Here is a 16,638-nt window from a genome sequence, read left to right as displayed (position 1 = left end):
AGACTGAGGAGAATTTTTCACTTTTGCCTGGATAAATTTGGCAGGTTCACATTCACACTTGCACCAGAATAAAAATAAAATAAAATAAAATGAATTTTTCTGAGGCAATGAGAGGCACATGTCAGCAACAACATGTGAGTGGTCTTCCAAACCAGGAGGAAACTGCAAGGGAATTACTGTCTGTGGAGGGAGGTGTTGTAGCATAACTGGGATCAGCAACTCAACTTTCTCCCTCCATCATTAAAACATGATGCTTATTCCCTGACACTCACTCTACAACTTCATCTCTGTCTAACTCTGGCTGCAGAAACTCCTTTGCAACTTTAAGTGAAACATTTACGGAGAAGCAGAAGCAGGAGTCACACAACAGTTGCCTCAGGCACATATACACACTTTCTTCTTTCCCACATTCCTCACTTCCTTTCACTTCCCTTCAAACATAATTTCTCCTTTCTTCCTTCATCCACCTTGAATCTTCCTCCAGTTCTTTCGGCCTTTCTCCCTCATCCTGCCTTCTTCCACCCTTTGCATCCTTCCTTTTCGTTACTCTCTTGCCTTCTGGTCTTTTTATTCTTCTCCTACAAATCACACCGTTTCTGTTTTCTCAGGTGTTATGGTTTTGGGACAAAGTCTTTAGATCACAGAAATGAACTGAAGAAATGAACTAAAGACCTTGATCATATCACCATGAGGATATCTCTAAGGAAAAGCTGCCTATGTCAGAGTGCCTTTGGATTACTTTAAAAAATAAAAGAACTTGCATTCCCATTATAATTTGATTCCTTTTGCACTCTGTCCTGAGGTTTTATGACATTTTATAGTACAATTTAATCTTTCATTATTACCAATAGATTTAGAGAGTTATCTTAGGCTCAATATAATAATTGTGGAGGGTAATTCTGTGAATAAAATATATTCATGTCAGCTTAACTAATGTCCAATAAATGATTTAAATTCATCATGCATACACCCCTTACAAAGGAACATATTTCAAATATTAAGTCTGATATGCTCTGGATCACTTTCGGATTTTGGTAGATATGGTTATAAAAAATATAAATGAATTACATAGCCAATTGTTTACTAAATTGAAACATTACAGCAAATAGAATACAATATGAGCTAAAACCTACTGATTTTTCTATCAATTTTATGTTTGTGTAGGCTACAGCTGGATGCCTATTGCTGTTGATTAAAACTTTGTGACTAGACTTAGTGATTTTGCTTTAAATGTTTGGCATAGATTGAGACTTAGTCAATCATACTGTAGACCCACTGATTCAATTAATTACAGTAGACCTACACAGCAGACCCACAACTAAAGTTCCATTGTTTTAAATGTGTCTCTCTACAGAGTCAAATCCAGTATTAGTCCCAACTAGTGCAAGTACTGAAATGAATTGATTTTGTTAATAATGACTTACTTAATTTCAGTGGATCAACTCAACTGTAAGTAACCTTAACTGTGATTAAAAAGTGCTTTCAGACAATGGTCCTCTCCTTGGCTGCTATTTATGGTTTCTTAAAAGCTCAACTCTTATATCTGAAGTAATATATAGCTTTGCTGTATTTCATCTTAAGCCTTCCCCATCTCAGTAGTTCCTGGTCACTGATATTGCTGATGTTTTTCCATTAGTTCTTCTCTCTTCACCTTCTCCTGTTTGTCTTCCCCTCTTCCTCCATTCTGTCCAGAGTATTCTTCTTCCCATCTCTTTTTTGGAAGCCCAAAGGAGCCATTTCATTCAAGCGAGCAAGTCATGTAAGCAGTTACGAAAAGGGAGGTAATGGATAAGAGAGAGGAAGTCATAAGTGCAGATAAGAAATGGAAAGATAATTGAGAAAAAGCTATTGCACAAACATCTGACTTTGCAGGAGTTTGTGTCAAAGCAATTGTTTAACTGTGTGCTGGGTTTATCTGAACGGATATAAAAGGATCCTGTAACTCATCCATTTTCAACCTTTTTTTTCAGCCACAGCCATAAACACAATATGATATAAACACAGGACAAATCAGGATTGTATAGGTAAGTTGTATATCAGACCTTATAAGGTGGTTTCCAGTCTGTGGCCCTTTTCAAATGTGCCAGGGGCCCCCAGGGGGCCATATGGCCACCACTGAAAATGGCTGCAGTAACACACCAAAACAGACCCATACCTCGTCTTGTATGGTTCTGCTTTGCTGCCACACCGCCAATAAACTGCCCTTCTAATTTTTGGTGTTTTGTATTTACTTCTACACTTCTAATCCTATTGCCTCCCACCAGCTCTCCCTTCTTATGATTGTTGTTTACCCAACCCCTCTGCAGCCTCACAACCAGTAGTTACCAGTTATACCTCCCCTTCCTCTGCTGCTCTGGACAAAAAGACTCTTCAGTCAATCCCTTTCAATGGCTTATTTACTACACAGGACCAAATCCCTTATTAAATCACCGTGTAACTCTTGTGAGGGTTGTTCTTGATATCTATTAGCTAGATTTTTATTTTTATTTTTCATTAATTCCTGAACACTGTTGTCATCCTTTATGGAACAGACAACATAAATTGTGAAATGTCAGATGTCAAGCTTCCATTATTACTTGAACTTATATATTTGCCAGGAAACAGTTTAACATCAAAAATCTAATCAACACAGTTATGTAGAAACTTGTAGTCTCTAAAATTTATTTGACAGAGAACCTGGGGGCATGCCTTTTATTCTCACACTTTACCTCATCACAAGATAATTATTTTTTACGCCAGCCTCAATTCACAACTCAGTGAAGGACTAAAAATGATGTAATATTTTATACAGCATTTCTGTGTCAGTTATTGCCTACCTCCCCTCAAAACAATATGACCGTGAGCTCCTATTGCAGCTCAAATGAGATGAAGCTAATCACAATTTAAATTATATCACACAATTACTGTTCAAGAAAGCATTTATATACAGACTAGGTGAGGTGAGGAAGAAAATGTACTACATTTAATGAAACAGGCTTTGCTGTCTGTTGCTTCCAAAGCTAATAACAATCTCTACTTAGTTGTTTCACACTTCAAAAAATGTATAAATTTAAGGACCAGCAGGAGAAACTTACAGGCTGAACCTGAACATCCTGCCCAGATATGTAGCATGCCTTTTTTCTATACAAAATGAAGAAACAGAAAAGTGAGACGGTGAAGTGAACATATCTTTCTCTCATTGGACTCTTCCCAATCTTCTGTTTCTTTTAGAATTCCCAGCAAGAAAGAACATCCAGTTTGTCTGTTTGTGAGTGTGTATGTTCATCTGCAGGTCACACATACACAGACAGGCAGACAAACACACATGCACACATGCACACACAGGCAATGAGGGTCTAGTTTTGTTTCCTAGGTGGTAAGGAGGAGACATTCTGCTCAAAGACACTCTCTTTCCCTCTTACTCCCTTGCTGTAAATGAGAAATAAAAAAGTACATGCAACACTACAGCATTATAATTTGGTGTCTAATGTAAAACAACAACAAAACACTAATCTTTATACAAAATGACCAAGTTTTAGTGCTGGAACATCAGGCTGTCTGTTCCAAGTTTGGGAGGGCTAGCTGAATGGGGCTTTCAACAAAGTGAGGATAATGGCATTGGCCACTCTGAGCACAGTAAAAAGCATTCAAGGCCATTCTTTGTTTTCAGGTTCCAGGAATAAGGCTAGACATTGAAAATGAATATGGATTTTTCTCTTCCTTTCACTAAATGCTTATAGAACAAGTGGGTGTGATGCTGAATATAAAGCAAGCTGTGAATGTTTATATAGCTGCAAGCAACATTGAAATAAACTTGTGCATCAACATGCACTGGATTGCATCAACAACTTATTCTGTCTCATACTTATGCATGCATTTATGTTCATGCATTCCATTCATCATCCTTATGCTGAAACGCATGAGACAACTACTCATATTGCATGTCTCTAGTTTCCAACATGACAGAACACCATCATGCTGCAGCTGAGCTCTGTGACAGGGACAGAATCTTGACTTAAAGTTTTAAATATGGCATTTATCAGAATGCAAAATACATCCAAACAAATAAAAATACAGATCAATAGGACTATTTACAAACTGTCTCATCAAATGTGGAATAGGTGACAACAGAATATGGTTTATTTAGCCTACAGTTCCCCTATAGTCAATCATACCAGTAGCAGTCTTCAGACCATCTTGGATAATGGCCTTTCCCTTTTTGATGGGATGCCTACGCATGCCTATAGAAAGCTGCCCAATCTGAAAAGATTAGTCATTAGCAATAACAGATCTTATGTATTCTTGAACTTAAAGTAGTGAGATTTTAAGTGAAACACCATCCTCCCAGGTTATTGTTGGAATTTACCAACCTTTGCTGCCTGTTAAGAGGTTTTGGCTGGGAAAGTCCCATCTGTACCAGGATGACTGTCAATCAATCCAGCAATAACCAATTGTTTCCTCTCTAACTCAGATTTTTAAGAGAACCACATCTCCCAACTCAAAGAATCCTTTTCCCACTTTTTTTTTCCAGTCAGGAATGAGTGCTCAGTTAGCAACGGTAGCAGTTAGTAAGCAAACTATGAGTCAGTTTAAGCTCTGTTCATGTAAGCAGTCATTATTTTTCTACAACATGCTATTTTTGATCTATTCAAAACTGTGAATAAATGAAACTTTTCATTGTTTCGCTTACCAGTGTCTCCGAGTGAATTACTGAGACTGGAAGTGCCAGTTGAGAACTAGTAAAAGGGGTGGTCTACTTTGGGAAGACTTAAAGCTCATTTTTCTCTGTAGGATCCTAAAACTTTTCCCGCAGTGTAGCTAGAGATTTTTTACCCAAAATTTTCACACTCTGCTATGTTATTATAGGTGGCAAGGACTTAGTAACCCAAAAATGATAAGAGAGCTGTTTGTCATGCACTGAAATTGTAAAGTGAGCAATATCATTCTCTATATTTCATACTGGACTATGAGACAAAGGGCAGTCTAAGAGGACTCAGTGAATAAATGATCAAGGTAAGAATTGGGAAAGGGAGATGCCTAATTCATAGGCCAGTCTCTTATTCAGGACAGTCCAGAAGCTTTGACTGGAAATACATTAGCTGAAATCCTTTTGCTTAACATGGTATGTCACAACTAGAATAGCACCATTGGGTTAATGGAACTTATAGAGCAGTTGATTCACCAATTGATTTATAGTAATATGCCTACTCTAGTTGTGATTTACTATGCTAGCAACAAGGTTTCAGCTAATAATATATCTGTATCAACGCAAGCCAATAAATTAAGAATCTCCATGCAGTAATACACAACAATTCAATTAGAACAATTCAGTAGCCAGCAGATTTTTTTGAAGAACAATAAAGCCATGAGAAACCCAATCAGATAAAGTTATAATGGTTCCATGTGATGTTCCGGGTGTATGCAAAGACATGGCAATATAAAGAAGGAAGAGGAATGCATAGTGACTGAGGACTGCTAAAGATTATAGGCAGAGAAACTCAGTGTTCGAAGTCTGCCGCACAATGGCAATCATCAGAGATTTTCAGCCTCACTTCCTATTATTAGCAGAAGTAATAAAATGAAACATAAAGTATTTGTTGATAAAAGACTCTAATGCTACAGTACTTTGTGAAACCCCATGAGTTATGTGAAATGTGCACACTAGTTGAAATCTGTTTCAGACTTTACGTATGCTGCTCAGCCACCAAAGGTATCTAGTTTTATAGTTATTCACGCTTACTCTGAGAGGAGTCTCACCTGTTCAGTTGTACTGAATGAGAAGGACCTTTCTCTCCTCACACATTGTGTACAGCATTATACAATCACATAGTTCAGCATCCCTAGTATATTAAAGAAAAGGCAGCATTTTTTCCTTAGGTTCAAGAACTGTTCGACAATAACACAGCACATACAGTTCTATACTCAGCATTCTGACTTCAACAACAAAGCACAGAGGCAGGCCTGACCTCTTCAGAAACTATTTGGAAGGGTAGGTGAAAGGGTGGCAGTAAAAGAATGTTATCTCCAATTGCTACCTTTTATGGTTGACAACACTCTAGACGAGGTAAAACACACAAAGAGCTAGCATCACATCAACAGTATATTTCTTCTCCTGAAAGAAAGGGGGGGACCCCACTCTGCTTTAAAGATAGTAAGTGTCAGTGAACATTTTTTAAAAAAAAAAAAAAAGCTGGATGGAGTGAGATGACTCAAAATGTGGGGCTCAGGTTTGAGTAACTTGGTGGTCGAGTAGACCAGATAGGCGGGGTATAAATCAAATAAACAAACAAACAAACAAACAAACTTGTGCTTGGCTTAAGCACGAAACAGCATTGTGAGGCATGTGAGTTGTTGAAGACTGAGTCCACTAAGATGAAGCCACTACAATTCTGAGAAAAAACAAACCTCAGCTACATTAAGTCTTCAGTGGATTGCTTGGAGCTTAAATATGGATGCCAAGCATTTTGCCTCACCCACCATTAAGGGCCTGCTGAAAGCAAAAGAAAGACAGAGGAAGCATTCAAATGTTACACTCCTATTCTTTCAAAATGTGGTTTTGAAGATCTGGAACAAGATATACATTTATGCAGTCCCTCTCTACCTTTTCTGCTTGGCATAATATCACATTTCCCACTATGATAAAACTATTACCAAAGCGGCAAACTAAGGTTCGAGTAGACCCAACAAACAGGATCATACCCTGGCTTTCCATTCAGGGTGAAAAAACTTGTTCAAAACCATTTGATAGTTTGGACATAATTTCAAACAGTGGCTTGATTAAATCAGGAAGCATTTTATTAAGACATGTGTTTAAAGGAAAGAGTTGATCACCTAACTTGTTCTGTGATATCCCACAGTACAATATCTGAATACAATCAAAACTGCTAGGTAATTGTGGGTGGCTACCCACCTATACCCTGAGTTGGGAACCACTGGCTCAGAAGAACTCTTGGTTCTCAGGTCCCTGGTAGAAAAGGGGAGGGTGAATAGGTGTCTGTGGAAGAGTCAGCTAATGGGAGGCACCAGCAGGTAATAGAGGAGGAATCAGTGGAAGAAATTAAGGAGGAGGAACGAAAGTACTTCAGGGATTCAAAAGAAACTGAAACAAGCATGGAAACCTCAGGGGAGGATGAGACTTGGGGAGAAACAGCAGAGCCTTGGAATCCCCTGTTTTATGCTTTTGGGGAAGTAGAAGGCAGATAGGAGGACAATTCCTGGGAGGAAGTCTCTGAAACCCGAATGTTTGGCAGAGGAAGAAACTATGGACGAGGAGCCCATGTACAAGTTTCACATGAAAAACCATTACCACTGACATTACCTTGGCATCTACACCAGCCAATGGAGGCAGCAGCACTCATTTTGACATGGTTGTGGCACTGGTGAGGCAAGCGCCAGCATGAAAAGCAGAGGAGACTACAGGAGGAAAGGAGGAGCCCACTCAGGTACCCCACACCCAGTTATATTGCCCATTACAGATGGGGATGAATATAAAAATGGATAGATTTTTCTGGCCAATATAGCCAAATCATTAAATATTCATAAATCTGTATTTGTGGGTTCCAGGGACTCCCATGAATATGAAGGGATGAATATTTACCCATTTCTATTCGTCCTTCGTATTAAAAACAAAACAAAACACCATGCTGTGTACCAGCCGTCAATCAGTTGATCAGTGGCAGAAAGGCAGCCACCATCCCACACAGCTACCCAATACCACAGCCTACCCCACCCCCTTCCTTTCTCTACCTTAGGCCCCACCCGCACCAACACCCTCTTACCTTAATCGCTGCTGCTGAGGTCTTCTGGCCTCGGAGCTACACATGTAAAAATGGAGACTGGCTGCCCTTTGCAAAGATGGCAGCTGTAGCTTCCCTACCCTAAATGAAGCCACAGCCACCATATTTGCAAAGGGCAGCCAGTCTCCTTTCTACATCCTGTGGCTGTGAAGGCCTGATGGAGATCTTGGCAGCAGCTTGATGGAGACCCCTTATTAAGGTAAGGGGCTGTCGGTGGAGCAGGGGCTATGTTAGGCAAAGGAAGGGGGTGTGGGGATAGGCTGTTGGGGTGGCTGGCTGTGTGTGGGGTGGTTGCCTATCGGCTTCTGATCAGCTGATCGGCAGCCAGTAGGCAGAATGGTCTTCTGTGCCCTGTGGTAAACTCTCCTGGGGGGACCCAATTTGTGGGTGAATAACTCGGGTGTTCGATATCCAATCTTCATCAACATTGGCAGGCTTGTGATTCCATTGTGATTCTGGAGTCTCTAAGTACCTGGGGGGGAGCTTTCCTGGAGAGGTCCTCTTTGTGACCATATAACTTGGGGTTCTGTGATCCAATGTTCACCAAACTTTCAGAAGTTGTAGAAAAGCATCTGTGGAAGCTTCCCAGCAAATATGGTGTCTTTAGGCCGTTGGGGACCTGTGTTATAGCCATTTAACTTGAAGACAAATTGACAGATCGATTCATCGATTTGTCAAAGAATATTTGTATATTCGTATTCATTGATCTGTTAACCTTGATGAATAACGGATCAAAACGAATCACCGTTTGTGTGATTTGTCCCCATCTCTACTGCCCATCATCAAAAGGACTGTTCCTGGGGCCTGGAGTCATCCTCTCCTTCTGCATCTCAGGGCAAGGATTCTCAAGGCCTCCAGTGAAGTTAACTTAGGGCTCTCCTTGAAAGGACACCACCTGGGGCATCAATGCAGAAAACTCAACCTACCAAAAAACTTGTGGAGGAGGGTGAAACCACGGCTCCTGTATCAGACTCTATGTTCATGGAATAAAGACTGTTACTGGTAATCTTTGCAACCTGGAACCCATGAAGTTATTACAGGGCATCCAGTGGCCGCCAGCACCACCAGTGGCTGGGCTGGCAGTGCACACAGTGATGATGAACAACCAAAAAGGGAACATTAAAGAGGTAAGGCCCCTATTTTCCCCTTCCCCTGCATAGTATGTCCAATGTGATATTTCGTCACTTAGCTGTAACTCATTTGTGGTGAAGGGGCAATCCAGAAGAAATGGAACATCTGAACGGAATATTGTCTAAATTATGTTTCATTTGCAGTCTGTGTGGATTTTACATTCCAGGGGAATGTGTGCATGTACTCCCATATAATTTATTCTTTTCCAAGATTAATGATGATAATGATGATTTGCAGAAAACATGAAAGAGCAATGGCTGTTTGTGTAATGGAGGAGACTTTTTACACACCTATAAGTAGCAGAATGCCAAATTATCTTTCATGATTGAAATATGGTCTAGGATATATATGAATGGGTTCTTTATTTCCTTCTTTCTCCTTCTCTCTATAATTTCATTTATACAAATAAAATTATCCAAGGTCATAGCCAGTGGGGTTGAGTTGTAGTGGCTGGACATTCTCAAGAAAATTCCTTGTATGGAACAGTCAGTATTCTTACATTTAAAAAAAAAAAAAGAGATGCTATCTCTGTTTGTTTGTCTAAAATATTTTTATCCTGCCTTTCTCCTTAAAAGGACCCAAGGTGGCTTACATCATAAAAACAGTATTTAAAAGCTAAAAACAGTAAGTATACAAATATTAAAAAGGAATTAAACAAGTATTATATTAAAATGGCAAATCAAATCAATATTGAAACACATTTAACACAACAGAGCACAATTATCCATTTAAAACCCCTCTCAGACCACCAGTCATTGAGGAAAAGCCTGCCTGGAGAGAAAGGCCATTGCCTGCCTGTGGAAGGACAGCAAAGATGGGGCTAGCCTGGCTTCCCATGGGAGGGAGTTCCAGACTCTGGGAGCAGCAACAGAGAAGGCCATCTCCAATGTCCTCACCAAGTACACCTGTGGGTGTGGTGGGACTGAGAGAAAGGCCTCCTTTTATGATCTCAATGCCTGGAGAGGCTCATAGAGGGAGATGCAGTCTTTTAAATAGCTTGGACACAATTCGTTTAGACCTTTATAGGTTAAAACCAACACTTTTAATTGTGCCCAGAAATGGATTGGCAGCCATCGGAGCTGCTGTAACAGGGGAGTTATATGTTCCCTGTAACCAGACCGAGTTAAAAATCTGGCTGTGGCATTCTGGGCCCTTTGGAGTTTCTGATCACTTTCCAAAGGCTGCCCCATGTAGAGCGTGTTGCAGTAATCCAGCTGAGATGTAACTAGGGCATGTGTCATCATGGCCAGATCAGACCTCTCAAGAAACAGGCACAGCTGGTACACTAGTTTTAACAGTGCAAAGACACTCCTGGCCACTGCTGAAACCTGAGCATCCAAGGTCAGAGATGAATTCAGGAATACCCCCAAGCTGTGTGTCTGTATTTTTAGAGGGAGTGTAACCCCAACCAATACAGGCTGCAACCCTATTCCTTGATCTGGTTTTTGACTTACAAGATGTACCTGTTTATTCACTTGTTATCTATAACTATAGAGAAAAAAACACATAAAATGCATGGTATTCTATCTAATTTTTTATTGAAAAGAAAGCCTGCTCCAAGGTTCTAGTGCACCAGCCAGTGAGTGCAGAGACAGGAATGACTGAATGACACATGCATAGATATCTTTCCTTTTAACTAAAGAAACTGACAGAGATATACACTCAAGGTTCATATTTCTTGTATTCCTCATACTGATGCTCACACCACTAAGCAAACTGTTCTGGGGGTTGGTTTTACAGATACCAGATTCTACAGCTATGCACTGAACTATCCTTTTAAAAGCTATCTACGCATCTTTTCTGGCACATACTACACCAGTAACTCCCCTCCTGCTCCCCCCCCCAACTCTAAATGATGTGGACCAAACAAATTCATGGCATTTAAACTACTCCCTGCTTACCATTCACCTTCATTAAGCAATATCTCTTGCTTTATTTCCTAAGAGTAAGAGTTTAATTTTTGCAGAGGAGTAGCCCTATCTTGTTCTAATCAACTTGTCACATCCTACTTGATGAAATATTTTTATGAATTATTGGACAAGGAATGGTTTTAGACTTTTTTAACAGGAATAACTCCCATACTGACCGATTCCAGGGTTCACATGGAATAATCTGTGCAATACACATTACTTCACTTTCTACAACAGTACATTTAGTTTATGAAATTCAGCTGTAGAGTACATTTACAAAAGACCCAGTTCCTCATCTTAAGCAGTGAGATGTCTCAGCAAAAGTAGTCCATCAAGGTAAAACCCTCCCCAAGTCATGTTGTAAAAATTTACAATATACTGGCCCCAACTTAATTTAATGGACTTGCTTTTGTTTAATTGGTTGTTACTTCTTCGTACATGTTCATGTGTGCGTTATACGGGTGTCTCCATGTTGGAGGGGAAAACCAGGATATACATTTCTTTCAGAAACAACAGCAGCAGCAACAACTTAAGAGCAGAGATGTAAGTGAAGTTAATGACTGGGCAAATGTGCCTGAACTAATCTTAGATTTTTATTTGGATACAACACAATTTATAAATTTTTGCTTTTGAAACAGGCTATAAATCACACTGCAGGAGAGGATGTGAGATGCTTGTGTTGGAAAACAAGTCATACTTTGCAGGCATTCCTGCAAAACAAAGATGAAATTAAGTTTTGAAATAATGTTTTCTAAGCCACCATAATTAAGAGCCAAATATTAGAAACCATTCTTTCTTTTTCCTTCTTTTTATTACTTTGCATGTTTATGTGCCTCATTTTATATCAGTTTATATGTGCTTATTTAACAACTCAATCTCATGGACAATTAAACAATATCCATAGAGGTATACAAATATCTGACCCAATCAGTTCCACTTTATTAAACTTATTTCATTGTTTAGTTGTATCCAGAACAACACAACAGTAATGCAATCCTGTGATTGGAATTGCCTTCATGAACACATCTGAGGAAGTGAAAAACTTCCTAAGTAACAAATCTCATTAAAAGCAGACATAAATATCTATGCCAGACTATGACATTTGTTTTAAAAATTCCCCATCTCTGTTCCACACCACTCCTTATTATCTATTTTTCTCAGAATTGTTTCAGAACTTAAAGAGATAACAGATAATGCACTTAGAAGCCCTTCCATCAGTATTCAAATTGTTTGGGGGGAAAGATTGTTCTTCAGTGAAGATCCCAACTAGAGATTTTCTCTGTTTTGAACAGTAGCTGCTGTGATTGGGCTTGTAGGTTGTCTTAAAAGTCTACAAAATTCCTGCCAGAAAAAAAAATACTTTTGTTACGGATTAAAGCCACAAGGTAATCTGAAAGGTTAGTCATGGCAACTGGACTTCTTTCTTATTAGGTTGAAATGTTTCGCTACTCATCCAAGTAGCTTCTTCAGTCTGAGGAAAGTTGGCAGGAGACTCCTGATATATCCTCCATGTTGGTTTCACTCCCCCCCCCCCCATCTCAATAGGCTCATTAGATGGACAAAGGATGGGGGAGGTGAGTGAAAATCCCACTTCTACAGTCCTTCTCTACCCATAGTTATGGGCCGTTAACAGTCATTGACAGTGATCTTTCCGGTGGGTAAACTCTTAAACTCATGCAACACAAATCAGAATAGATATGGCCCAAAACAATTTCTTCAGGATGAATAATCTAACATACTACAAAAACTTAAAATCTGCTTCAAGAATGTGCATTTCCCCTTTATAGGCAGTATATAAATAACATAAATAAATGCATACAAATAATTTCTGGTGCTAAGTATTCTTAATGCTGCTATACAACATGATTTTGTTACAGTTAACAGGTACCTATAACAAAGACAAAAGCATTTGAAAGACAAATTTATCATAGGATGCTAAGAATTTCTTGGACCAAGGAAGTAAGCAAAGAAATAGTCAGGCAAATTAATAAAGACCAAGAAATAAAAAACCAGGAAGCTAAAATACTTTGACCAAGTAGTGAGAAACAAATGATACTTTGATCAAGTAGTGAGAAACAAATTGTTGCAGCTGATCATTCAAGAAAAAATAAATAATAAAACAAATAAATGGGAAAACAGGTGGGATAACATATTAGGACAAGAAGAACTTTTGGGCTGATTAACCCTGAGATTGTTTACATGCTACACAATATAATTGCTCGTTTGTTTGTTTGTTTGTTTGTTTGTTTGTTTGTTTGTTTGTTTGTTTGTTTGTTTGTTTGTTTGTTTGTTTGTTTGTTTGTTCATTAAATTTATACCCCGCCCATCTAGACTGAAGTCTACTCTGGGCGGCTTAGGGCTGACAAAGCCTAAGTTAAAGTACCCATGATAACATCCAGCCTCAGGTAGGAGAGGCTCAACTACAAACTAATATAAAATACTACTTCAATTGTCTTACTTTCTCTTATATATAAAGTAGCACCAGAGTTCATGACTTAATAAAGTATGAATTGGAACTATTTCTATGCAAACAGGTGAATTCTTTTAGATTTTCAATAAACTATGTAAGCTGAACTACCATCATTAACATCTTGTAAGTTCAGGAGGACCTGAACTTTTTTGTTGGGCTGTTTTTGTTTTTTGTTTTTTCTTTCTCAGTGTCTCTTAGTTTACGGATACTTAGGTACTCCAAGTATAACCATTACTTTTATTTTGGGCTGCCCTCTTTCTCTCGGAGACTGATCGGTATCCAGCCAATTGGATGTGCTTCTATAAGGAATGATAAACAAGACAGACCCATTTACAAATTTAGATAGATGTCAAAGACCAGCTGAGAAGCAAAATTATATCTGCTGACACAATGGAAAAACAGCCAAGGATCTGTAGTTTCCCCAAAGAAAATGAATGAAATCTGTTATCTAAATGTTGTAAAAATATTATTTCTTTGCAGGTAATTCTGCCATGTTTTAGATTGAAGAACCCTTGAACCTTTCATCCCTAAGATTTGCATTTTATAAGCCCAGATAATTCTGATATTATTGTCAATGTTCAATCTCAGAACACACATTCTTTAAGTTTGAGTAAATCTATCAGGAGTACTCACCATAAGAAGTGGATAAGAGTTCTTTATTAATATTCTTTGCCACACAATGGTTTTGCACAATAGATAAGGGACTTGAAAGTCTTTGGGATAATTCCCATGTCTCGTGATAAAGCATACAGTTTTGTCAGGTCATGTCTCCTTGAGGCACAGACTTTTAAGTGATAGTAAATGAAACTATTACTTACAAATCATTTTTCAAAGTGACTGCCAACACTAATGCATTGTTTCAGTAATAATCACGAATTGCCTGTGACATATTTGGGCTATTCAAATGTAGGTTAATAATAAACTTTTGTCCAAGAGCATTATAATCCATAGCTTCTCTAATCTTTGCTTTGAACAACAGAGCCATGACAAGCAAAAGGACTTCAATTTCATTTCAAACCTGCCCCAGTAAGGACATATACAGGCTGTAGGCTTCAACTGATAGTAATACTTTGGTCTTCTGTTCCTGTTTTAATAATCTTTTGTATGGGGAAGGCATATAATGATTTCAAAGATTAGGAATTGTTGATTATCTTTAAGAGCAAATCCTCACATCTCCCACAGGTATAGTTCTGTTTATGCATTCAGTTGAATGTCTGACGAAGGCTGAGGTGTCTATTGTGTTAGGACTTTCATAAAGACCAGCTCTTCTGAACACCCTGCAGTATGAAATACACCAGATTGCCTTTGCCTCTCCCCCACGGGATCAGGGATGTCATTCTCACAACGTCTTACTCTTGGAGAGAAACCAGGAGGGGACTCATTCTTTTCTCCTTGCTACAAGATTTCTCATTACATGATCTCCTTCTTGCTCCCCAAATAAATCATTCTTGAAATCTTGCAGTATTTCTCACAAATGTCATGGTCATTTTTTTTTTCTGGAAGAAGTGTGAAGCTATGCATGATTATTATAACAGCTGCACAGTGGCATTTTTCCTGCACAAGATTCACCTGGAAAAGGCAGATTAAATGCTACACTGAATGAGATAATTCCTGCATATAATGCCATTATTTTTGTACAGGACTCCCTTGGAGAGGGACCGGGACAGTAAGCAGTGCAGGATTGTTATAATTTCTGCTCAGAATACATCTTTTCTGAACAGCAAAGTCCTGCACTCTCTCTCTCTCTCTCTTGCAAAGCCACATACAGGAATTGCCAGCACATACCCAATACCAAAACCAAAACGCAACTTCAAAGTAATAAATCAATTCACCCAGAAAAATAGAATCAAACAAATGCTTGTTTTAACTCTACATGTTTTAAATCTTCCTCTACATATTACTCTATGTACTTACTCTTAACATATTAAGGGAGACTATGCAGAACGGTCAAGAATGTGTCCGTTTGACAGTGAACTAGTAAATACCAAGCTCTTTATGTTGACCTTGAACAAGACATAATTGTGAAATATCATCACTGAATTTATACTGTTAACTGGGCAGGCTGTGTGTCCCTTACACTTCACCATGCATCACTGAACTGTAACCAACTATGACAGTTACAGTGTGCATCTCTAGACACTGTGACACTTCTTCTGACAGCTTCAATGGAAAGGCTGGACACAATCACAATTCTCAGATTTACCTGAAAAGAGGATGTTGTGCCCACATCCTCAAATGTTGCTAAAAAGAAAGCAGAGAGAAAATTGCATACTGTATATATATACGTATAAGACATACAGGTGAATACCTCCAATTGTTGTAATGTAAGATCAAGATAAATGTTACATATAATTTCTTCTCTACAAAACTTCATTAATTTATTTACATGTTATGCCTGTGTATTGACATGGATAACATGTAAATAAATGTTATTTATTTACATGTGTAGTCTTGCTATGTTAAATAATCATTATCCTAAGAGAATTAATGACAAAGGTTATTTGCTGTAGGAATAAATATTTGCATAATAATTGCATACGAGGAATACTGAGTATGGCACAACAGCAAGTCACTTGGTCATAAATTAGACTTTCATTCACTAAATGTCCATGTTTTATTCCTGACCATTATTGTTTGAAAGAACAGAATGTTCTTTTAGAACATTTTAGAGCTGTATCTTCAAATGAGAAAGCGATAAGAGAATTAGTTAATGAACCCCTTTGACAGGAGGGTCCAGATATGGATAATTTTCAGAGACATGTTAATTTAAGTCTACACCTCCTATTTTTAGCTTTGGCAGCTATGCGATTAATTTAATGGAGATGGCAGTGTCTACTTACACATTTGATTCAAATATGCAGATTTTGTTCTTTGTCCTTGGTACACATTTCCCTTTTATTAAAAAAAATCCTTAAACTGCTGCAGCATCTATCTGCAGCTGCTAGAATACCACATTAAATTTTTCTAGCAAATTCATCACAATGGTTATAGAAAAACATAAAGTTTGTCATATATGTTCACAGCAAAACAGGCCAGGACTAAAAGCAAGGAAGATAATATATTAATGAAAATGAAATGTCTTAGGCAAGTTTATATACTTGCATATTTGAGACATACTCCAGAACTCAATTATTTCTGCCACATAGGATCAGAAGGCCACAATTGCTAGGATCAGGGCTGAGCTAGTAAGTTAAAAGAATACTCATATCCAATATGCCTTAGACAACAATACTGAGGCATAAGTGGCTTCAGCCAGTAATCGAATTATATCAGTGTCACTCGCATAGTAATTCAAGAGGAAGTGAAAGGCTAAAGGGGGATAGCTACTAAGAAAGGGTCATTTCAGTTTTTC

At 38.4% G+C, this 16,638-nt stretch overlaps 1 protein-coding gene across 2 annotated transcripts in view; it reads right to left on the bottom strand.

The window, feature by feature from the left end:
* Positions 1 to 16,638, bottom strand: part of ATRNL1 (attractin like 1) — a 695,100-nt gene that overhangs the window by 267,394 nt on the left and 411,068 nt on the right. The window contains exon 27 of one of the 2 annotated variants that reach the window (XM_078389598.1): positions 11,378 to 12,157. The exons of the other annotated variant lie outside the window; for it this stretch is intronic. Coding sequence (XP_078245724.1) covers positions 12,083 to 12,157 — 75 coding nt within the window. The 3' untranslated portion in view covers positions 11,378 to 12,082. Of the gene's footprint in view, positions 1 to 11,377; positions 12,158 to 16,638 lie in introns of those variants that run through there. 2 annotated transcript variants of the gene reach the window in all.

This window comes from Pogona vitticeps, chromosome 3 (assembly GCF_051106095.1).
Source record: "Pogona vitticeps strain Pit_001003342236 chromosome 3, PviZW2.1, whole genome shotgun sequence".
In the NCBI taxonomy this organism is placed as follows: Eukaryota; Metazoa; Chordata; class Lepidosauria; order Squamata; family Agamidae; genus Pogona; species Pogona vitticeps.
Note: the sequence above shows the minus strand (reverse complement) of the source record. Positions and strands in the feature narration are given on the sequence as shown.